Genomic DNA, 25,770 nt, shown 5'->3' on the forward strand with positions numbered 1-25,770 from the left:
TGCTTATACGGGCCAATAAATCGGGTACGAGAACCATTCGGACGATCATTGTCACGTGTAGATGCGCCTTATGTCTCCCGTCAGTTCAGCATTTTCTGGAGGCTGCATAGTCGGCCATTGACCATAATGGAAAAATCCGAATGGAGAGCAGACAAAGTTTGATAGCGCTTTCCTACCGCCGCCGTGTTCTAGCAGTTGTGGGGATCACAGCAGACAGACACCCACCGATTGGAGCGATTTGTCACTAATGTGTGTCCTTAAACAACCCCTCTTAATGTAGGTTCATTGATTGATGTTCAGGTTCCATAGTTGATATCAAACTTTGTACAACGGAAAGTACTACAGTATAGCAAAAATGGTATTATTGGATGAGAGTATACACACCATAAAGGATGCTAACACAGCCACTATGGAGATCATGGGAGGTGAGCCCCAGATCATGGTTGGTGACCCATGCCATGCCCGGTAAAATGGCATGGGTCACCATCACCAGTAGAAAGATCTCACCTTCCTGACAGGTAACAAGTTAGCACACAAGGGAAGAGAAAAACCTCATATAGGACACAACCGCCCTATGGGTGATGGATTGAAGGTGGAGAAACAAACTCCGGGCCTTACTGTCCTAGAATGAGGGATGGGATGTGACAGTAAGTTCCAACACAAGAAGATAGACCCCTTTTGGATATCTACTATGGGTTCCTTCTAATAAACAATAGTGTACTATAGATGTAGCAGAGAAGAGTTTTTCATTTGGCACGATTAAAATCAAAATCTATTTTCCATACGACCACAATTAAGACCACAGTATTATATTCTCGCAATAAAAAATAATATCTTTCCAATCAGCTTTCCTTTGTGTTCCCAGTACAAGAGGAGAAAGCACACAACCCGCATTGTGTTTATACAGCATTTTTATTACGTCTGTGGTTGATGATTAATTTGGCACAGTCATTACAATCCCGCTGGTAAAAGCATCAGAGAGACACAATACAAACTTCACCGACCGGAGGATACAGATTGGCCCAGCATGGGAGGCTCGAGATAAATATAATTATTGGTATTGGGAACCAATATCAGTGCAACACCCTTAAAGGCACCAGTGGGCATTCAAAAACCATTGCCCTGTGAAATTCAGAGGTTGGCAAACTGTGATTGTCTGGAAAGATGGCATGAACCAATGATACAATTCTATACTACATGACCTTGCTACGTGGATAGAACAGAAATTGGAAATATGGTCTTATGAAGGTGCCCGACTTGAGGGCAAGGAGATCTACAGGGGCCATGAGACTATTGTAGACAGAAAAAGTCTGGAGATCTTGCCAATGAGGTACCCAACTCTACTAATACTTATGGACTGGGGATTACCAAATATTTTAGGCCAGTGTTCTCCAAGCTGTGGCTCTCCAGGTCTTGAGGAACTATGTGACTGTCTGGGCGCGCCGGAAGTTGTAGTCGCGCCACAGCTTGAGAGCCAAGGTCGAAGATCAATGCTGTAGGCTGAACTGAATTTTCAGTTTTACGTTAGTTTTTCTTGAAGTGAGTGGAATTTGTGTAAAGAAAATACATTGGTTGAAGTAAGATCTTGGAAGACGTCTTTCTAAATGTTTAATTTTTCACCACGTGACTCTGTCTAGCAAGTCCTCACATGGTGCCACGTCTTCTATGGATACAAGTAGATGGTAGATCAAAGTCAAGACACAACATGGTGCCCATAAATGAAACTTCTTGGCATAGCATCGTCGTCTTACATGGAGAACAATAGTATCCAGGGCATCAGTGTTTGTTGAATGGAAGCCCCAGGATTTATCTCGGGTGTAACATTTATTTTTTCTAATTTCTTATTTACAAAAGTAGTAAAATTCTATTTGTGAAATTTTGTAAATGACAATATCGGAGACCATTCCAGAATATTTAAGAAAAGTCACGATAAAAAAAGCTGAAACTCGAGACTCTCTTAATATTTAAAGGGGTTGTCCAGTTTAGAAAACCCATTTTCATATACCCTATTAGGAAATTCAGAGGAAATAGAGGGGGGTCCTCTGTTCAGGATCCTGATTTCTTTGCTAGAGTGGAGAATGGCTACAAGGAACGTCTCCTATTTTGGAGGAGCAGTCCTGTCCTGTATAACACAGACAACCCATTGATATGAATGGACACTGTGTAATTCTTAGTTTCCCCTGTGGTGGCGCTGCAGAGAAATTGAACACTTACCGCCAGGTTTCCCCACAGATTACAGCTGATCACTGGGGGTCCCAGCAGGAGGACACTTTGTGATCTACTTATTGTCAAGGGACGCTTCTAAAAAGTAGGGATTGCCCAAAGCGAAGAACCCCATTAATGGCGAACTCTGAAACAAATCTGGTTGAAGAATTTGTATGCCATGCAGAAATGGTGGGGGGGGGTAAGGACTAGAATAATAAACCTTATATCCCAATACACTCAAGGTCCTATATCTAGTAGGTGAGCAAATCTTCCTGTTTCAATGCAGCAGGAGGTTGATGGGAAGTTGGGTAGTCACCTGGCTGTCATCTTGGTTTACGTTTTGGTTTAGCTTAGTCTGTATGACCAATGTAGCATTATTATTAAATATCTTTGGCGGAATAACTCAGGAACCTTCTTAGAACATGTATAGGAGAAGTTTTACAGGATTGGGCATCTGTATATACGGTTGTGATGATGCCGATCATGGCTGCCGTTCTTCCTTGGTATATTGTAACATCCAAAGTGCAAGGTATGGAAGACGCCTGTATCATCAGACTATAGAAACATGGATCCAGGATCTAAACTCAGTGAAGGGTACTGGGTAGAACAGAGTAGAGTGTAAATACTGCATAATATACCTATTCAGTGAAGGGTTGGCACAGTCAACACCAGTTTAATAAGAAATTATAGTCTCCTTTGCTACGACATAAGGCAGGAGCTACGTTATGAAGACTATTGAGCATGTTGAATGAGGACTGTGCTGAGCAACCTGCTTTACAGGGTGTTGGATGGAGGCTCTTAATCAACTTCTTCAATGGTGGGTCCTGAAGAGCCACCTGCTGCACTACCTCCAGCTCCTGGAAAGCCCCCTGGCATCCCACCGGGCATTCCAGCCCCACCAGCTCCTTGGTATAGCTTGGTGATTATAGGATTGCAGAGGTTCTGCAGCTCTTTCTGTTGATGTTCATATTCTTCTTTTTCAGCCATCTGATAGGATACAAAATAGGCAGAGAAAGCAATGATTGGGTAAGTAGAGGGACACAGAAATATATTTTAAAAAGTTGTGAAAGGAACAAGTAGAAGAAATCTCAACTTTTAGTATAAGATGTAAGGAACCAGGTCCATTTACAATTGATTATAGACATGACCATTGACCCAACATTTTGTGTGGTTCCACCACACAAAAGAATCAGTTGTCTAGACTCGGCAACCACTTTTCATTTTGCAGGTCCTCTTGAGGTGACTTGAGGGTAAGGGTCTGTATCAGGGGTCAGGGGATACAATGTCTACTCTGCCTCTGCCTATCACTTGCTGTGCCCTAACAGTGGTCTCATATGTCAATGAGTGAAGCTCTTATGCAAGCTTTTATGTCTACAAGCTCCATCTCAATTATAGAGCATTTTAGAAGGGGCTTCTTTTACTCAGATCGTCCCTTTACATAATTCACATAGTGATCATCCTGAATTTTATCTCTGTTTCTTAAATGAAAACCTGCCCCATGAATATTCATTATGGGTTCTGCCCGTGCCCAGTCGTCATAAACCACATTACTTAATAGTAATTTAAGTTCTCTTCTACATGGTGACCTGTCTACCCCAACTGACCCATATGTGAATAACCAAAGCCCTCTCTGAACAAGTCCACAAGCTCCACCTCATAGACTTGTTCAGAGATAGAATATGTCCTTAGACTTGTTGGCACCTCATAAAAAAAATTATTTAAAAAACAGGATACTATAAATAGATACATTTTTTGAAAAACTTTTGAACATCTTCACGCCTGGAATACGTTAAAGGCATCACATTTTAAATCCTAAATCTACACGAAGAACATTAAACCCTTGTTTTGCGAGTTTCCTTTGGGAACTGTATTTCAGGAACATGCTTAGGTTACTTAGTCCTTATGATATTAGATCCACTGAGTAAGTTAGGGAAATTAGAGCAGATGACCAATAAAATATCTTAGCAGAAGTAGACAATATAATCATAATAGACTAATAAATGCTATGAATAGTATGAAGTTCTTGGGAAGACACAAGAGTTCTAAGAAGATTTTATGTCTTATCTTGAGACTTTCCTCAGGGCTTTACCCTGGCAATGCCCTATAAAAAGATGCAGCAAGTCCCTTAAATTCACATTACAAGGAGGAGTGCTTACTTGGTTTTTGTCCAACCAGGAGATGATCTCATTGCACTTGTCCAGGATCTTCTGTTTATCCTCAGGGCTTATTTTGTCTTTCAGCTTCTCATCTTCTGCTGTGCTCTTCATGTTAAAGGCCAAAGACTCAAGGGAATTCTTGGCAGTAATCTTGTCCCTCTGAGATTCGTCTTCAGCTTTATATCTGTCCGCCTCTTGTACCATGCGCTCAATCTCCTCCTTGCTCAGACGACCTTTAATACAAATTGTAATATTAACCTTTATTTTCACATACAAGAAAATATGAAAGCTCAATTTTACCATACAAGCAGGAAAACAGATATTATGGCTGAGGATAGTATACATTAAAGAGACACTATAATTAAAAAGTGGAATTTGTTTTATTTAATCATTTCTGTCTGTTTAAAAATGAATTATGAAAAATTGCAGTTTCTATATTGACCTCTAGGTGTCACCACAAACTACCCTTAAGAGAAAGCCACCTCATTTTACAGTCTGCTGTGAAACTGAACCCTATTGTCTCATTGTCACATTTTCACTCATATGACTATTCCTCAACCAAGCAGGTCATCCAAGGATGGATGAGTTAGAAGACAATTTATTTTGTGGAATCTCATATCATCACTCACCCTTGTCATTGGTAATAGTGATCTTATTTTCCTTGCCGGTACTCTTGTCTACAGCAGACACATTCATAATTCCATTGGCGTCAATGTCAAATGTCACCTCGATTTGGGGAACACCACGAGGAGCAGGTGGAATCCCAGTCAACTCAAACTTCCCAAGAAGATTATTGTCCTTTGTCATGGCTCTTTCACCTTCAAACACCTACCAACAAAATACACATTATCTCTATGATTGTACAACAATTTTTTTTTTCTTATTAACCTTTTACTCCATCATTCAATAGACTAACTATAGACAGCTCCATAAACTTTCCATCTGTGCACACAAAAATAGTTAAAAAGATTATGTTGCCCATGGTAACCAGATATTGCCATTATTTTGTGGTGGTGGTCATTAAATCAATGAAAGCATCAGAATAATTGCCATAGGCAACATCACTAGAGTTGTAGACCATCACACTAGGTATAACAGGACTCATTACCTGGATGAGGACACCAGGCTGGTTGTCAGAGTAGGTGGTAAAGGTCTGGGTCTGCTTGGTGGGTATAGTGGTGTTACGTTTGATGAGGACGGTCATGACTCCTCCAGCAGTCTCAATACCAAGAGACAAGGGGGTCACATCCAGCAACAGAAGATCCTGAACGTTCTCAGACTTGTCTCCGGATAAGATTGCAGCCTGAACAGCTAAGGAAAGAGCAATAGACGCAAGAGTCAGCGTCATCCTAAATAAATGTAGATAACATGGTGACAAATCTAAGAAACATACAAGGACAAAATATTGCAGTTACGAGATCGTCCTAAACATTATGGAAATTAATCAAGGGATCCTTTAACCGAACGTACTGGGAGGTGGAAATTCAAAAAGTTTGGGAGTCATACGTAAGTCAGGTCAAGTTTTGCTCGAAGATAAAAGCCATCTTTAGTCCTCCTCTTAAAAAAGATGCTTAAGATAGATCTGGTCATTTTGGATGATTCTAGTGGACTAAGTCATCAGTAATGATCCTGGAGTGGCAGGACGTTCTAATAAAGAATCAGCGGTCGATATTCCCTTGCATTTTTTTTAGTCTTGGTGCCAGGCCTGCATACAATATTGTTGTTGGCATAACAAATACCTTGTATATACTTGTTCCTCTGACTTCTCCTGTATTAAACCAAAACATTTAACAGTATAAAACCAACATAAAACATTGAGCAACCTTAAACAAGTCTTATTTTCAGCACTGATTTCGAGTTACACCTTGTCTTTCTCTCCAGTCGAATACGAAGCTGCTTTCAAAATACTTGCCATGGGAATTGGTCATTATTAAAGTCTAAGGATGCCTAAACATTTTCGATAGCTGTCAGCCGACAGCTACTCCTCCTGCCAGCCGACAGCTACTCCTCCTGCCATGCTCACCCATGGAAAGAAAGGCATGTTGAAGTCCAACATGTTCAATCCTTCTTTCCCTCGACAATTGCCATCACGGAGAATCATGAAACTCGGGTGAATGAAATTGGTTCGTCCAACTTTCATTTAATGTGTTACCGGTGCCTTAACCAGTAAAATTTGGAATGCATCTCGGTGCAAATGGAGGATGATGTAAGTCAAGATAAGTACAAGATAAGTCGTGTCTTCAAGTGCAAAGTTGACCAACATTTTATCTAGATATATATTCTGAAATATTGTAAAAAAAACAAACTTAAAAATGGTGTTTCCTACTAACAATGGGACATTACCTATACAATTTTGGGCATTTAGAAGTGGAAAATGCTAAATATATATAGTGATCTCACCCGCTCCATAGGCCACAGCCTCATCTGGGTTAATGCTCTTGTTCAGTTCTCTTCCATTGAAAAAGTCTTGCAGGAGTTTTTGGATTTTTGGAATGCGTGTGGATCCTCCGACCAAAACAATATCATGGATCTGGGCCTTGTCCAGCTTGGCGTCCCGTAGAGCTTTCTCCACTGGCTCCAGAGTGCCACGAAAGAGGTCCACATTGAGCTCTTCAAAGCGTGCACGGGTTAGAGAAGTGTAAAAGTCAATACCCTCAAAAAGAGAGTCTATCTCAATACTGGCCTGAGTACTGGAAGAAAGGGTACGCTTGGCACGTTCACAAGCTGTACGCAGACGACGAATGGCACGCTTGTTCTCGGTGATGTCTTTCTTGTGTTTGCGCTTGAATTCTCCAACGAAGTGGTTAACCATTCGGTTATCAAAGTCCTCACCACCCAAGTGTGTGTCACCAGCTGTAGATTTAACTTCAAATATTCCATCTTCAATGGTAAGTATGGATACATCAAATGTGCCTCCACCAAGGTCGAAAATGAGGACATTCCTCTCACCACCGACCTACAGGTAGAAATGACTGAATGTTTAGTATCCGGCAATCAATGTTTAATTGAATAACCTTCACGTAAACTAGAGTAAACTATTTCATGGAAGCGTTACCTTTTTGTCCAAGCCATAAGCAATGGCAGCTGCAGTCGGCTCATTGATGATACGGAGGACATTAAGTCCCGAAATGGTCCCAGCATCTTTGGTGGCCTGTCTCTGGGAATCATTGAAGTAGGCTGGGACTGTAATCACTGCATTACTGATTGTCTAAAAAAAAAAGATTATATATATGTATACTATACATAATAAACCAACTAAAAATGTAGTAAAGTATGCCTTGTCCCATTGAACCCATTGAACTGGGTTGTAATAGAAAACATTCGATCCCCCACCAATCCTCACTGTTAGGGGCATACATAAGAGGGAGCCTATGGAAAATGTCAAAATGGACAGTCGTGGTTTTGGTTCAATCCCCCAAGTGCCCAGTGATTGTTCACCCCCGTTCCGAATTTAGAGAAGTATGTAATTTTGTCGTTTTTGTGGAGATGGGAACCATTGCACAGGCTCACAACACCCTTGGTGAAGATAGGACTAAATATAGAAGGGACAATCTCTCCATGGACTCCAGGGGGTAAGACTCTTTGGTTTTGACACCCATGCTCACTATTGAGAACCTCACTTTGTAAAGATAATGGTGATTTGTTAGAAGAACCAAAAATAGACTGTCGGAAACTGAAGGAGGTCATCCTCATGTCTAGTCTCAAGATCCAATAATCCAATCTCCCAACACCACGTACTCCATCTTAGATGTTTTTTATAATATGGGCTAATTCATGGGTTACATAAACCATTATCTCACCTTTCCAAGGTAGGCTTCAGAGATCTCTTTCATTTTGGTCAGGACCATGGAGGATACTTCTTCAGCATAGAAGGTCTTGGTCTCCCCTTTGTATTCAACCTGCATCTTGGGTCTTCCACCATCGTTTATTACTGTAAATGGCCAATGCTTCATGTCGGACTGTACAACAAAGTCATCAAAGCGACGACCAATGAGCCGCTTGGCATCTGTAATAACACCAAGAGGCATGTGTCAACAGCATATCAAGCTTTCCTTGTTAATTATAAAGATTAATCATTAGGAGTCTATGTACAATGATGATCTAGGTCTCACAGGGACTATTACTCACCAAAAACCGTGTTTGTTGGGTTCATGGCCACTTGATTCTTTGCTGCATCCCCGATGAGCCTCTCAGTGTCAGTGAAGGCCACATAACTGGGAGTGGTGCGATTACCCTGGTCATTGGCAATAATCTCCACTTTGCCATGCTGGAAGACACCTACACATGAGTAGGTGGTGCCAAGATCAATGCCTACTGCTGGACCCTTAGACATTTTGATTCTGAGGGGAAATAAAAGTAAAAAGTTTGATTACAAACAAAAATCCTTACATGTACAATTATGCCATTTAACATAGATTTTCGACCCTAAAGTACAACCTAATAACAAAAAAAGTTACTAAAAAAGTTCCTTCCGACTTCAAATATGGTAATGAGAATAAATCCCTAAATCAACGACCCATCTCCAGTAAGCTTATTCTCATAACTTGTAATATTATTACACTCAAGAAAGGCATCCAGGCTTTTATTAAAGTAATTTAACAAATTAACCATTACCATCTTCAAGTAGAGACGTCTATAGTTTCACTGCTCTTACAGTAAAGAATCCCCTTCTATGTTGGTATAGAAACCTTCTTTCCTCTAGTGCTCGCCCCCTTGTTATAGTTGCAATCCTGGGAATAAATAGATCATGGGAGATATTTCTGTATTGACCTTTGATCTATTTATACATAGTCATTACCCCCCCCCCCCCTTAACCGTTTTTTTTCCAAACGAAATTACCCAAATTTTTATCATCTTTTTGAATACTGCAGTCCACCCGTTCCATTGATTATTTTGGTTGGCCCCTCTAAACCTACATAGTAATCAATTCAACCCTTAGATTTTTTTTTTTTTATTAAAATACCCACATTTTTCTGAATACTATAGTCCACCAATTCCATTTATTATTTTGGTTACCCGCCTCCGAACCTACTCCAGCTCTGCTAGATATTTCTTGTACGCTGGTGAGCAAAACTGTATACAATATTCCATGTGTGGCCTAACTAGTGATTTGTAAAGTGGTAGAACTATTTTTTAATATGTATTTAGGTCCCTTTTAAAACATCCTAGGATCTTATTTGCCTTGGCAGCAGCTGCCTGGCACAGGTTGCTACAGTTCAATTTGCTGTTCACTAATATCCCCGAGTCCTTTTCCATGTCAGTTTTACCCAGTATTTTCCAATTTAGTGGGAATGTAGTCCATGTAGTTTCCTTTCCTAAGCGCATAACCAACACCTATGGGAGTTGTAGCGTTAGCCACAATGGTTGTCACTCAGCTTTTCCCGAATCAGATAAAAATAGCAGAATACTATTTTTTGGACAAAAGGAAAGGACCCCAGAATTTATTTTTTATTTGGGGGAAATTATTAGAAAATGCCCATAATAAAAATAAAATAAAATAGTCCCATAACTCACTTCTTGACAGTTAACTTAATGGATACAAAGTAAAGTAAATAATGTCTTTAGTGTACATTGTCATAAAGCTGTGATGAGTCTATTTACAATTAGATAAACTAGGGCAGCACATCCTGGCACATGGAGGGGAAAACGCCAACCATGCTTGTCACACCCACTATCCAAACCTAAATGCACCAGACCAAGCCTCCAATAAAAACAATCACACTCAATATATGCAGATAACATGATGAGTAGGATCGCTTCACATCAAGTCACAAAGCAAACACTGATCAGTGCTCGCTCCATCTGATTGCTTCATGTTCTACTAAATAACAGTTTAATTTTTTTTCCCGATGCCTGTATTATCGGTCAGGTGCCTTCTCCAATGAGAACAGACGAAATCTTGTTACACGTTCAGCCCTTAAAGGATTTGTCCACCTTTGAGCACTGCTCTACTGCTTATATCTAGAGCAAATCTACATAAAAGTGGAGTAACTGTGTATATACATTAATTATCTTGTATGGATTCTGAATTACAGCATGTATTCTGCAAGAGCTACACTCGTAATTCTGCTGGTTGTCATTTGAAACAGTCAGCAAGTTTGTCGTCAGACATCCCTCTAACAGCACATACAGAGAGGTAGTTTTTCCTACATCAGACAATTGTACAGTGCCTAGTGTGAAGAGGACAATTCCCAAAATCCAAATCACCAAAACGATCTCTGTGCAGACACTAAACAAGAAGGGAATGCTGGGATAATTCAGTTCTGTAGCCTGCAGTATTGTGAATACAGCTCTGGAGTACAATACAAGATAAAACACAGGATATATCTAGGTTAAGTAATGTAATGTATGTACACAGTGACTCCACCAGCAGAATAGTGAGTGCAGATCTAGAGTATAATACAGGATGTACCTCAGGATCAGTACAGGATAAGTAATGTAATGTATGTACACAGTGACTCCACCAGCAGAATAGTGAGTGCAGCTCTGAGGTATAATACTGGATGTAACTCAGGATTAGTACAGGATAAGTAATGTATGTACACTGTGACTCCACCAGCAGAATAGTGAGTGCAGCTCTGGAGCATAATACAGCATGTAACTCAGGATCAGTACAGGATAAGTAATGTAATGTATGTACACAGTGACTTCACCAGCAGAATAGTGAGTGCAGCTCTGGAGTATAATACTGGATGTAACTCAGGATCAGTACAGGATAAGTAATGTAATATATGTACACGTGACTCCACCAGCAGAATAGCGAGTTCAGCTCTGGAGTACAATACAGGATATAACTCAGGATCAGTACAGGATAAGTAATGTAATGTCTGTACACAGTGACTCCACCAGCAGAATTATGAGTGCAGCTCTGGAGTATAATACAGGAAGTAACTCAGGATCAGTACAGGATAAGTAATGTAATGTATGTACACAGTGACTCCACCAGCAGAGTAGTGAGTGCAGCTCTGGAGTATAATACAGGATGTAATTCAGGATCAGTACAAGATAAATAATGTAATGTATGTACACAGTAACTCCATCAGCAGAATAGTGAGTGCCGCTCTGGAGTATAATACAGGATGTAACTCAAGATCAGTACAGGATAAATAATGTAATGTGTGTACACAGTGACTCCACCAGCAGAATAGTGAGTGCAGCTCTGGAGTATAATACAGGATGTAACTCAGGATCAGTACAGGATAAGTAATGTAATGTATGTACGCAGTGACTCCACCAGCAGAATAGTGAGTGCAGCTCCGGAGTATAATTCAGGATGTAACTCAGGATCAGTACAGGATAAGTAATGTAATGTATGTACACACTGATTCCACCAGCAGAATAGTGAGTGTAGCTCTGGAGTATAATACAGGATGTAACTCAGTACAGGATAAGTAATGTAATGTATGTACATAGTGGCTCCACCAGCAGAATAGTGAGTGCAGCTCTGGAGTATAATACAGGATGTAACTCAGGATCAGTACAGGATAAGTAATGTGATGTATGTACACAGTGACTGCACCAGCAGAATAGTGAGTGCCGCTCTGGAGTATAATACAGGATGTAACTCAGGATCAGTACAGGATAAATAATGTAATGTGTGTACACAGTGACTCCACCAGCAGAATAGTGAGTGCAGCGCTGGAGTATAATACAGGATGTAACTCAGGATCAGTACAGGATAAGTAATGTAATGTGTGTACACAGTGACTCCACCAGCAGAATAGTGAGTGCAGCTCTGGAGTATAATACTGGATGTAACTCAGTATCAGTACAGGATAAGTAATGTAATGTATGTACACAGTGACTCTACCAGCAGAATAGTGAGTGCAGCGCTGGAGTATAATACATGATGTAACTCAGGAACAGTACAGGATAAGTAATATAATGTATGTACACAGTGACTCCACCAGTAGAATAATGAGTTCAGCTCTGGAGTATAATACAGGATGTAACACAGGATCAGTACAGGATAAGTAATGTAATGTATGCACACAGTGACTCCTCCAGCAGAATAGTGAGTGCCGCTCTGGAGTATAATACAGGATGTAACTCAGGATCAGTACAGGATAAATAATGTAATGTGTGTACACAGTGACTCCACCAGCAGAATAGTGAGTGCAGCTTTGGAGTATAATACAGGATGTAACTCAGTACAGGATAAGTAATGTAAGTACATAGTGACTCCACCAGCAGAATAGTGAGTGCAGCTCTGGAGTATAATACAGGATGTATCTCAGGATTAGTACAGGATAAGTACTGTAATGTATGTACACGTGACTCCACCAGCAGAATAGTGAGTTCAGCTCTGGAGTATAATACAGGATATAACTCAGGATCAGTACAGGATAAGTAATATAATGTATGTACACAGTGACTCCACCAGCAGAATAGTGAGTGCCGCTCTGGAGTATAATACAGGATGTAACTCAGGATCAGTACAGGATAAGTAATGTAATGTATGTACGCAGTGACTCCACCAGCAGAATAGTGAGTGCAGCTCTGGAGTATAATACAGGATGTAACTCAGGGTCAGTACAGGATAAGTAATGTGATGTATGTACACAGTTACTCCACCAGCAGAATAGTGAGTGCAGCTCTGGAGTATAAGGCTGGATTCACATGAGCATGTTACGTCCGTAAAGGACGGAACGTATATCCGCCGCAAGTCCCGGACCGAACACAGTGCAGGGAGCCGGGCTCCTAGCATCATAGTTATGTACGATGCTAGGAGTCCCTGCCTCTCCGTGGAACTACTGTCCCGTACTGAAAACACGATTTCAGTACGGGACAGTTGTCTTGCAGCGAGGCAGGGACTCCTAGCATCGTACATAACTATGATGCTAGGAGCCCGGCTCCCTGCACTGTGATTCGATCCGGGACTTGCGGCCGAAATATGTTCCATCCATTGCGGACGTAACAGCCTAATACTGGATGTAACTCAGGATCATTACAGGATAAGTAATGTAATGTATCAACACAGTGACTCCACCAGCAGAATAGTGAGTGCAGCTCTGGAGTATAATACAGGATGTAACTCAGGATCATTACAGGATAAGTAATGTATGTACACAGTGACTCCACCAGCAGAATAGTGAGTGCAGCTCTGGAGTATAATACAGGATGTAACTCAGGATCAGTACCGGATAAGTAATGTAATGTATGAACACAGTTACTCCACCAGCAGAATAGTGAATAAAGCCCTGAAGTATAATACAGGCTGTAACTCAGGATCAGTACAGAATAAACATTTTTATTTGCCAATGCTGTGGTGCCTGTAGCGAGAGGAAGCCCTGGGCAGGCTAAATGCATACATCAGGAAGGGTAGGGTGACTAACCTGAACTGGGGCCCCTCCATCTATGGGCCGACATGGCAGAGACATTTTATTAAACAAAAAAACACAAAGAATGGTAATATGTTACTCATGCTGTCCTCTACAGTAACACAATTCAGCACATTCGGAAGACTATCCATTCCCTAATATACTATGCCCATTTCTAATTTCTCAGAAAGCCTTGCCCGCTAATATTTATGAATCATGAGATTTAGGTGGTGCTTTAGAACTGCTAGCAAGGCACGGATCCAGAATTTATTTTAGAGGGGGCCACATACCAGGTTGTTGAAGTTCAGAAGTTCACAGTCCAGTGCAGGCTTACAAATATCAAGAGCTTTCCTTGACTCAGCAGCCTCCCGCATTGTGCACTATTCATAGGTGGCTTTGCTAAAATCACTCCACATTCAGTCGAATCTCACCCAGACACATCGTAACCAGCGACCATCAGTGGATACTGGTGAAACGAATTCTGATCCATAGCTAGGGCTAGTCCAAGATCCGTGGGGCCCCCAGACAAAATAGTAGAGTACATGTACATAACAAGGCCGTAGTGTCTTGGCAAAAACGGCTGAATTAGCATGTGACGCGTCTCACCAATGCCCTTTAGTGCATGAACTTTACAACTCTCTAGATACCGGATTATCAGATATTCTGGATTATCAAACGGTCATAGAAAAGAGTAAAAAAACGCCCTGGAGAACCTTCACGGAGAAAGCTCAAAAATAAATTTTAACGCGAAATCTGCTATTATGTCTATTATCAGAATTTCTGGATTATTGTAAGGCGAATTAACAAATTGGCAATACATTTAACCCTTTAGTTGCTCTTCAGCATATGCCAATATAGTGACGAAGCTTCATTAAATGTCCCATACTTCACTGTGTATTTATTATAGGGTGGCACGGGACGGAGAATTAGTAAGTAATTGGGTAACATCATTTAGTCATCCCATTGCTGCCCACGACCAAAGTCATATATTGCTGCGTCAGGAGACCCTTTGTATTCAGAAATCATTTCACCAAATCATTGGCTTTTCCGATACAGAAATCAATATGTTGATAGAATCATGTGAGGTTCGGCCGTCAGCTGCCACTAGTCTCGGCTACAATTTGACTGGTTTGTGCCAAAAGATATTGGAGAGAGTTGGAATGTTCTAGAAAATGCAATACGTTGGCTGCTGTTCAACAGAACAGGAATAGAAGGGAAACTGGCAGCAAAGTCATGGAAGTTCCCTACAATAATGACAAGGCTTCCACTAGAATCATATAAAGCATTAGAGAAAATAAAACAGTGACATCTAGTGCAAAATAATTGTACTATACACCACAGTGACATCTAGTGGAAAATAATTGTAACTGTTTCATACTATGCGCCACAATAATACATAGGAGCAGTATTATAGTAGTTATATTCTTGTATATAGGGGCAGTATTATAGTAGTTATATTCTTGTATATAGGGGGCAGTATTATAGTAGTTATATTCTTGTATACAGGAGGCAGTATTATAGTAGTTATGTTCTTGTATATAGGAGGCAGTATTATAGTAGTTATATTCTTGTATACAGGAGCAGTATTATAGTAGTTATATTCTTGTATACAGGGGCAGTATTATAGTCGTTATATTCTTGTATATATGGGCAGTATTATAGTAGTTATATTCTTGTATATAGGGCCAGTATTATAGTAGTTATATTCTTGTATGTAAGGGGCAGTATTATAGTAGTTATATTCTTGTATATAGGAGCAGTATTATAGTAGTTATATTCTTGTATACAGGGGCAGTATTATAGTCGTTATATTCTTGTATATAGGGGCAGTATTATAGTAGTTATATTCTTGTATATAGGGCCAGTATTATAGTAGTTATATTCTTGTATGTAAGGGGCAGTATTATAGTAGTTATATTCTTGTATATAGGAGCAGTATTATAGTAGTTATATTCTTGTATACAGGGGCAGTATTATAGTAGTTATATTCTTGTATATAGGGGGCAGTATTATAGTTATATTCTTGTATATAGGAGGCAGTATTATAGTAGTTATATTCTTGTATATAGGAGCAGTATTATAGTAGTTATATTCTTGTATATAGGGGGCAGTATTATAGTAGTTATATTCTTATATATAGGGGGCAGTATTATAGTTGTTATATTCTTGTATATAGGGGCAGTATTATAGTAGTTATATTCTTCTATACAGGGGGCAGTATTATAGTAGTTATATTCTTGTATATAGGGGCAGTATTATAGTAGTTATATTCTTGTATATAGGGGCAGTATTATAGTAGTTATATTCTTGTATATAGGGGGCGGTATTAGGCTGGGTTCACACGTGGCGGAATTTCACTTAAATTCCGCTGCGGACACTCCGCAGCGTTAATCCGCAGCGGAGCCGTTTGTCCATTGACTTACACTTTAATTTAGCAGTGTTCGTTTAGACGAGGCGTAAAATTCCGCTGCGGAGCATAGGCTGCGGAGCGGAATTTGGTCTGTTGCGGAGCAGTGGCGGACTCATGGCGGAATTTCTCCATTGACTTCAATGGAGATTCTAATTTCCGCAATGAAGTCCGCAGCTGTCATGCACATGTTATGTGTGCTGCGGATCCGTCTTGCTTTTTTAACTTGACATTTCTTCATTCTGGCTGGACCTATGTATTTCTAGGTCTACAGCCAGACTGAGGAAGTCAATGGGGCTCCCGTAATGACGGGAGCGTTGCTAGGAGACGTCAGTAAATAGTCACTGTCCAGGGTGCTGAAAGAGTTAAGCGATCGGCAGTAACTGTTTCTGCACCCGGGACAGTGACTACCGATCCCAATATACATCTATCTGTAAAAAAAAATGAAGTTCATACTTACCGAGAACTCCCTGCTTCTGTCTCCAGTCCGGCCTCCCAGGATGACGTTTCAGTCTAAGTGACGGCTGCAGCCAATCACAGGCCAATAACAGGCTGCAGCGGTCACATGGACTGCCGCGTCATCCAGGGAGGTCGGGCTGGATGCCGAAGGAGGGACGCGTCACCAAGACAACGGCCGGTAAGTATGAATTTCTTTGACTTTCACAAGGGAAAGTGCTGTCCCTTCTCTCTATCCTGCACTGATAGGGAGAAGGGAAGTACTTTTACCGCAGTCCGCAGCAGCTAGTCCGCATCAATTTACTGCACATTTTGTGCAGATCCGCAGCAGAATCTGCAACGCAGATTCTGTGCGGCATTAATGCGGACAGTTGCGGAGGAAATCCGCCACGTGTGGTCATGCCCTTATAGTAGTTATATTCTGGTATATAGGGACAGTATTATAGTAGTTATATTCTTGTATATAGGAGGTAGTATTATAATAGTTATATTCTTGTATATAGGAGCAGTATTATAGTAGTTATATTCTTGTATATAGGAGCAGTATTATAGTAGTTATATTCTTGTATATAGGAGCAGTATTATAGTAGTTATATTCTTCTATAAAGGGGCAGTATTATAGTAGTTATATTCTAGTATATAGAGGCAGTATTATAGTAGTTATATTCTTGTATATAGGAGCAGTATTATAGTAGTTATATTCTTGTATATAGGGGCAGTATTATAGTAGTTATATTCTTGTATATAGGGGCAGTATTATAGTAGTTATATTCTTGTATATAGGGGCAGTATTATAGTAGTTATATTCTTGTATATAGGGGGCAGTATTATAGTAGTTATATTCTTGTATATAGGGGCAGTATTATAGTAGTTATATTCTTGTATATAGGGAGCAGTATTATAGTAGTTCTATTCTTGTATTTAGGAGCAGTATTATAGTAGTTATATTCTTGTATATAGGAGACAGTATTATAGTAGTTATATTCTTGTATATAGGAGCAGTATTATAGTAGTTATATTCTTGTATATAGGGGCAGTATTATAGTAGTTATATTCTTGTATATAGGAGCAGTATTATAGTAGTTATATTCTTCTATATAGGGGCAGTATTATAGTAGTTATATTCTAGTATATAGAGGCAGTATTATAGTAGTTATATTCTTGTATATAGGAGCAGTATTATAGTAGTTATATTCTTGTAAATAGGGTCAGTATTATAGTAGTTATATTCTTGTATATAGGGGCAGTATTATAGTAGTTATATTCTTGTATATAGGGGCAGTATTATAGTAGTTATATTCTTGTATATAGGGGGCAGTATTATAGTAGTTATATGCTTGTATATAAGAGCAGTATTATAGTAGTTATATTCTTGTATATAGGGGCAGTATTATAGTAGTTATATTTTTGTATATAGGGGCAGTATTATAGTAGTTATATTCTTGTATATAGGAGACAGTATTATAGTAGTTATATTCTTGTATATAGGAGCAGTATTATAGTAGTTATATTCTTGTATATAGGGGCAGTATTATAGTAGTTATATTCTTGTATAAAGGGGGCAGTATTATAGTAGTTATATTCTTGTATATAGGGAGCAGTATTATAGTAGTTCTATTCTTGTATTTAGGAGCAGTATTAGGGCATGACCACACGTGGCGGATTTCCTCCGCAACTGTCCACATCAATGCCGCACAGAATCTGCGTTGCAGATTCTGCTGCGGATCTGCACAAAATGTGTAGTAAATTGATGCGGACTAGCTGCTGCGGACTGCGGGAAAAGTGCTTCCCTTCTCCCTATCAGTGCAGGATAGAGAGAAGGGACAGCACTTTCCCTAGTGAAAGTAAACGAATTTCATACTTACCGGCCGTTGTCTTGGTGACGCGTCCCTCTTTCGGCATCCAGCCCGACCTCCCTGGATGACGCGGCAGTCCATGTGACCGCTGCAGCCTGTTATTGGCCTGTGATTGGCTGCAGCCGTCACTTAGACTGAAACGTCATCCTGGGAAGCCGGACTGGAGACAGAAGCAGGGAGTTCTCGGTAAGTATGAACTTCTATTTTTTTACAGGTAGCTGTATATTGGGATCGGTAGTCACTGTCCAGGGTGCAGAAACAGTTACTGCCGATCGCTTAACTCTTTCAGCACCCTGGACAGTGACTATTTACAGACGTCTCCTAGCAACGCTCCCGTCATTACGGGAGCCCCATTGACTTCCTCAGTCTGGCTGTAGACCTAGAAATACATAGGTCCAGCCAGAATGAAGAAATGTCATGGTAAAAAAGCAAGACGCATCCGCAGCACACATAACATGTGCATGACAGCTGCGGACTTCATTGCGGAACTTAGAATCTCCATTGAAGTCAATGGAGAAATTCCGCCATGAGTCCGCCACTGCTCCGCAACAGACAGAGCATGCTGCGGACACCAAATTCCGCTCCGCAGCCTATGCTCCGCAGCGGAATGTTACGCATCGTCTAAACGAACACTTCTAAATAGAAGTGTAAGTCAATGCAGAAACGGCTCCGCTGCGGATCAACGCTGCGGAGTGTCCGCAGCGGAATTTAAGTGAAATTCCGCCACGTGTGAACCCAGCCTTATAGTAGTTATATTCTTGTATATAGGAGGCAGTATTAGGCTGGATTCACACGACCGTTGCGTTTTTGCGCGCGTGAAAAACGCGCCATTTCGGTTGCGTTGGAGTTGCGTGTGGCATCCGTTTGGGCAGCGTGATAGCGTATTTAACGCGCGTCAAAACAACGGAGGGTAGAGTAATGGAGAGGGCAGCCTACAAAAAGACACCTTCTCCAACACCTGCTTGCTGTGAGCACATGTTCGCATCAAGATTTCACGTTACCTCACACTTTGGCCCGTGTTTGATGTTTTTGGGTGGTTTTACAGGTTAAAAAACTACTATTGCTGCAGATGTCAGTTTAAACTGTGCGCATGTGCTCAGAAAGTGAAAAGCCACTTCCTGGTTAGTAGTTGTTTTGTCTAGTCTGCTCAACTCATTTACATAGACTTAACAAGTGTTGCGTGAAAAACGCTGTGCGTACGGAGGTGCTTCCATGTGCCCTGCGTTGTTTTCACGCACCCATTGACTTCAATGGGTGCGTGATGCGTTGAAAACGCTGAATCAACGGACATGTCGTGCCTTTTTGGCAACGGAGCAACGCTGCGCAAAAACCACGCACATGTCTGCACGGCCCCATAGACTAATATAGGCCCGGGCAACGCGCGTGAAAATCACGCGCGATGCACGCGCGTATTTTACGTTCGTCTGAATAAAGCCTTATAGTAGTTATATTCTTGTATATAGGAGGCAGTATTATAGTAGTTATATTCTTGTATATAGAAGCAGTATTATAGTAGTTATATTCTTGTATATAGGAGCAGTATTATAGTAGTTATATTCTTGTATATAGGGGCAGTATTATAGTAGTTATATTCTTGTATATAGGGGGCAGTATTATAGTAGTTATATTCTTGTATATAGGGAGCAGTATTATAGTAGTTATATTCTTGTATATAGGAGCAGTATTATAGTAGTTATATTCTTGTATATAGGGGGCAGTGTTATAGTAGTTATGTTCTTGTATATAGGAGGCAGTATTATAGTAGTTATATTCTTGTATATAGGAGCAGTATTATAGTAGTTATATTCTTGTATATAGGAGGCAGTATTATAGTAGTTATGTTCTTGTATATAGGAGCTGTATTATAGAAGTTATATTCTTGTATATAGGGTAGTATTATAGTAGTTATATTCTTGTATATAGGGAGCAGTATTATAGTGGTTATATTCTTGTATATAGGAGCAGTATTATAGTAGTTATATTCTTGTATATAGGAGCAGTATTATAGTAGTTATATTCTTGTATATAGGGGCAGTATTATAGTAGTTATATTCTTGTATATAGGAAGCAGTATTATAGTAGTTATATTCTTGTATATAGGGGCAGTATTATAGTAGTTATATTCTTGTTTATAGGGGGCAGTATTACAGTAGTTATATTCTTGTATATAGGAGGCAGTATTATAGTAGTTATATTCTTGTATATAGGAGCAATATTATAGCAGTTATATTCTTGCACATAGGGGCAGTATTATAGTAGTTATATTCCTGTATATAGGGGGCAGTATTATAGTAGTTATATTCTTATATATAGGGGCAGTATTATAGTAGTTATATTCTTGTATATAGGGGGCAGTATTATAGTAGTTATATTCTTATATATAGGGGCAGTATTATAGTAGTTATATTCTTGTATATAGAAGAAGTGTTATAGTAGTTATATTGTTATATATAGGAGCAGTATTATAGTAGTTATATTCTTGGATATAGAAGCAGTTTTATAGTAGTTATATTCTTGTATATAGGGGCAGTAGAAGAAACAGAGGAAATGATCCAGCGCTGAGTTCAGTTGTTAATTAAAAAGGAAGCGTTGTTCCCATCTTTATTGGGGTAATACAAATAAAAATCGTAGGGAGACGCAGTCCCAGAAAAAATGTGAGTAGGCGGTATGCCCTAGCCTACGCGTTTCGAGCAGCTCCTGTGCTCTTAGTCATGGCAAAGAAATGTCTTAGTAGTCATATTCTTGTATATAGGAGCAGTATTATAGTAGTTATATTCTTGTATATAGGGGCAGTATTATAGTAGTTATATTCTTGTATATAGGAGCAGTATTATAGTAGTTATATTCTTGTATATAGAGGGCAGTATTATAGTAGTTATAGTCTTGTATATAGGAGCAGTATTATAGTAGTTATATTCTTGTATATAGGGGGCAGTATTATAGTAGTCATATTCTTGTATATAGGAGCAGTATTATAGTAGTTATATTCTTGTATATAGGAGCAGTATTATAGTAGTTATATTCTTGTATATAGAGGGCAGTATTATAGTAGTTATAGTCTTGTATATAGGAGCAGTATTATAGTAGTTATATTCTTGTATATAGGGAGCAGTATTATAGTAGTTATATTCTTGTATATAGGGGGCAGTATTATAGTAGTTATATTCTTGTATATAGGGGGCAGTATTATAGTAGTTATATTCTTGTATATAGGGGCAGTTTTATAGTAGTTATATTCTTGTATATAGGAGCAGTATTATAGTAGTTATATTCTTGTACATAGGGGGCAGTATTATAGTAGTTATATTCTTGTATATAGGGGGCAGTATTATAGTAGTTATATTCTTGTACATAGGGGGCAGTATTATAGTAGTTATATTCTTGTATATAGGGGCAGTATTATAGTAGTTATATTCTTGTATATAGGGGGCAGTATTATAGTAGTTATATTCTTGTATATAGGAGCAGTATTATAGTAGTTATATTCTTGTATATAGGAGCAGTATTATAGTAGTTATATTCTTGTATATAGAGGGCAGTATTAGGCTGGGTTCACACGTGGCGGAATTTCACCTAAATTCCGCTGCGGACACTCCGCAGCGTTAATCCGCAGCGGAGCCGTTTGTCCATTGACTTACACTTTAATTTAGCAGTGTTCGTTTAGACGAGGCGTAAAATTCCGCTGCGGAGCATAGGCTGCGGAGCGGAATTTGGTGTCCACAGCATGCTCTGTCTGTTGCGGAGCAGTGGCGGACTCATGGCGGAATTTCTCCATTGACTTCAATGGAGATTCTAAGTTCCGCAATGAAGTCCGCAGCTGTCATGCACATGTTATGTGTGCTACGGATGCGTCTTGCTTTTTTGCCATGACATTTCTTCATTCTGGCTGGACCTATGTATTTCTAGGTCTACAGCCAGACTGAGGAAGTCAATGGGGCTCCCGTAATGACGGGAGCGTTGCTAGGAGACGTCTGTAAATAGTCACTGTCCAGGGTGCTGAAAGAGTTAAGCGATCGGCAGTAACTGTTTCTGCACCCGGGACAGTGACTACCGATCACAATATACAGCAACCTGTAAAAAAATATAAGTTCATACTTACCGAGAACTCCCTGCTTCTGTCTCCAGTCCAGCCTCCCAGGATGACGTTTCAGTCTAAGTGACGGCTGCAGCCAATCACAGGCCAAGCACAGGCTGCAGCGGTCACATGGACTGGCGCGTCATCCAGGGAGGTCGGGCTGGATGCCGAAAGAGGGACGCGTCACCAAGACAACGGCCGGTAAGTATTAAATTCGTTTACTTTCACTAGGGAAAGTGCTGTCCCTTCTCTCTATCCTGCACTGATAGGGAGAAGGGAAGCACTTTTCCCGCAGTCCGCAGCAGCTAGTCCGCATCAATTTACTGCACATTTTGTGCAGATCCGCAGCAGAATCTGCAACGCAGATTCTGTGCGGCATTGATGCGGACAGTTGCGGAGGAAATCCGCCACGTGTGGTCATGCCCTTATAGTAGTTATAGTCTTGTATATAGGAGCAGTATTATAGTAGTTATATTCTTGTATATAGGAGCAGTATTATAGTAGTTATATTCTTGTATATAGGGGTAGTATTATAGTAGTTATATTCTTGTATATAGGGGCAGTAGTATAGTAGTTATATTCTTGTATATAGGAGCAGTATTATAGTAGATATATTCTTGTATATAGGAGCAGTATTATAGTAGTTATATTCTTGTATATAGGAGGCAGTATTATAGTAGTTATATTCTTGTATATAGGGGCAGTATTATAGTAGTTATATTCTTGTATATAGGGGCAGTATTATAGTAGTTATATTCTTGTATATAGTGGCAGTATTATAGTAGTTATATTCTTGTATATAGGGGCAGTATTATAGTAGTTATATTCTTGTATATAGTGGCAGTATTATAGTAGTTATATTCTTGTATATAGTGGGCAGTATTATAGTAGTTATATTCTTGTATATAGGGGCAGTATTATAGTAGCTATATTCTTGTATATAGGGTCAGTATTATAGTAGTTATATTATTGTATATAGGAGCAATATTATAGTAGTTATATTCTTGTATATAGTGGCAGTATTATAGTAGTTATATTCTTGTATATAGGGGCAGTATTATAGTAGTTATATTCTTGTATATAGTGGCAGTATTATAGTAGTTATATTCTTGTATATAGGGGCAGTATTATAGTAGTTATATTCTTGTATATAGGAGCAATATTATAGTAGTTATATTCTTGTATATAGGGGGCAGTATTATAGTAGTTATATTCTTGTATATAGGGGCAGTATTATAGTAGTTATATTCTTGTATATAGGAGCAGTGTTATAGTAGTTATATTCTTGTATATAGGAGCAGTATTATAGTAGTTATATTCTGGTATATAGGAGCAGTATTATAGTAGTTATATTCTTGCACATAGGGGGCAGTATTATAGTAGTTATATTCTTGCACATAGGGGCAGTATTATTCCCCTTTCTTATCATTTCATCATATATTATCTTTATATAAATCCTGAATCTTCTGTTTTCCCATTTAACTATATCCACAATAAACCTAAAAAAGTTTATTTGTGGAAACACCAGCATCCAATTTTCCTTTACTGAGCGGACACGATCGGAGTCCTGATTATGTGAGCACAGGACGTCACGGTCTGGACATTTCTACCACAAAGAATATTATGAAATTATTTCTTATTAAATCACCAGTACATGTAGTGACCCACGTACACTCCAGTACCCTTCCCCTCCCTACTAATCTAACAAGACACTATCACCACTAGCATTTGCAAATACACAAACACTATGAATATAATCTCAGAATATATAGTCCATTACAACAGCAAAAACTGACATAACAATTTGTTATCTATAGCTTTACATAGGACTGCGGTAACTATCACATTGCGCTAGTGAGTTACCACAGTGAACAACACATTCTACTATAAGGGTAAGATGACAAACTCAGCTCTGCTACATCTGATTATATTATGTAGACATATAAGCAACATTATATATTGTTTGGAGCAATGAAGCAGAATTGAATTTGTCATTTAATCTTTTGAAAATGAATAGTTAATGCAACATGATAGCTCTCTAGAGTAAGACAATGTCGTTCGGTAACCTGCAGTCCCATGTAAAGCGATATATAACACATCATTATCTTAACCGCCAGATGACCAGGATTCTGAGCTTACCATATAATTCTGGCTGCCTGCGACCACCACTAGGGGGAGCTTAGTGCATACAGGTTTATATAGACCACAATGAGTTCAAGGGAATAAGGGGCCCTTATTGTCCAGGGGCCAATTCGCAGTCTGTCTCTGCACAGATTATCTGTTTGATCATACACAGTGACACCAGGGCTATAGGTCAGGTCACCCTGGGGTCATAAATCGACAATGGATGTCTGATATTATGTACGCCCCTCCCCCGATACGTGAATACATTTTTAAAAACAGAAATAAAAAAATGATCATGGACATTTTGCCGTGGACACATAAACCAGTGATATCTCTTTTCACCGCCGGCTTATTGGCAAGTGTCCCCCAGAGCCGTATCCTACTAGAGTTAAAGGGCCAGTAACCCTAATGTCAGCAGTTTATAAAAGTGCAGCAGCATTATATTATGCAGTGACAACAGAGAACAATAGACTGTGATCAACAGAACAGTAAATGGACATAAGATCTACTTTTATGCCACCCATGCATGCGTTTACATGGCAATGCCACCTGTCTATACGTGTAATTCATCTGATACTATGCCCAGGCATTGCAAACCCGTAAGCTGCGGGTACGGAGCGGACAAGGCAGCAGTTTAAGGGTTAATAGCGCAGCAGCTTGGCCAACGCCACAACCATATAACATTGTTCACACAACCCAGGCTTTATAAAGTAATCACCAAGTCACGTCTCCTTCACGTCCCATGTATACAGATGTAGCAGAGCTGGATTTGTCATTTGTATCTTTGTGCCCTTAGTTAAGATAATGCAGTAGGTTTACTTGCAGTCCTATGTAAAACTGCGGATCGAGACTAAGTCACGTCTCCTTCACATCCCATGTATACAGATGTAGCAGAGCTGGATTTGTCATTTGTATCTTTGTGCCCTTAGTTTAGATAATGCAGTAGATTTACTTGCAGTCCTATGTAAAACTGCGGACCGAGATCTCACCATGACAGATGACAAACTCAGCGTTGCTGCACCTGTAGATGGGCTCTGCCCGTCTGTCTGTCCGTCCATCGGCAAGCACCTCACCTGTGCCAGTCCCCTCAGATATTGCTTGCTGTCTCCCTGCGGACTCCCTCTATATACACTGCCGCCTAGGACTGCACAGCTGTGACGGGATTCAGAAG

General features: G+C 39.8%; 1 protein-coding gene across 1 annotated transcript; it reads right to left on the reverse strand.

Moving 5' to 3' along the window:
* Positions 1 to 911: 911 nt before the first annotated feature.
* LOC142661589 (heat shock cognate 71 kDa protein-like) lies at positions 912 to 25,770 on the reverse strand. The gene is made up of 9 exons (XM_075839014.1): positions 25,673 to 25,770; positions 8,490 to 8,701; positions 8,162 to 8,367; positions 7,417 to 7,569; positions 6,762 to 7,317; positions 5,470 to 5,672; positions 4,991 to 5,189; positions 4,362 to 4,594; positions 912 to 3,192 (listed from the first exon to the last, which is right to left on the reverse strand). Exons 2-9 carry the CDS (start codon positions 8,692 to 8,694, stop codon positions 3,004 to 3,006), a joined length of 1,944 nt encoding a protein of 647 aa, XP_075695129.1. The 5' UTR covers positions 8,695 to 8,701; positions 25,673 to 25,770; the 3' UTR covers positions 912 to 3,003.

This window comes from Rhinoderma darwinii, chromosome 10 (genome assembly GCF_050947455.1).
Source record: "Rhinoderma darwinii isolate aRhiDar2 chromosome 10, aRhiDar2.hap1, whole genome shotgun sequence".
Taxonomy (NCBI): domain Eukaryota; kingdom Metazoa; phylum Chordata; class Amphibia; order Anura; family Rhinodermatidae; genus Rhinoderma; species Rhinoderma darwinii.

What these genes read in the sequence shown, in the direction of transcription:
- LOC142661589 (XM_075839014.1), bottom strand. Translation starts at nt 8,694, where the DNA reads ATGTCTAAGGGTCCAGCAGTAGGCATTGATCTTGGCACCACCTACTCA. An exon ending in GGCTGTGGCCTATGGAGCGG is followed by an intron (nt 5,673 to 6,761) that starts GTGAGATCACTA and finishes CTCTTTCCTTAG; the next exon opens with CTGTTCAGGCTGCAATCTTA. An exon ending in CACTATTACCAATGACAAGG is followed by an intron (nt 4,595 to 4,990) that starts GTGAGTGATGAT and finishes TTTGTATTAAAG; the next exon opens with GTCGTCTGAGCAAGGAGGAG.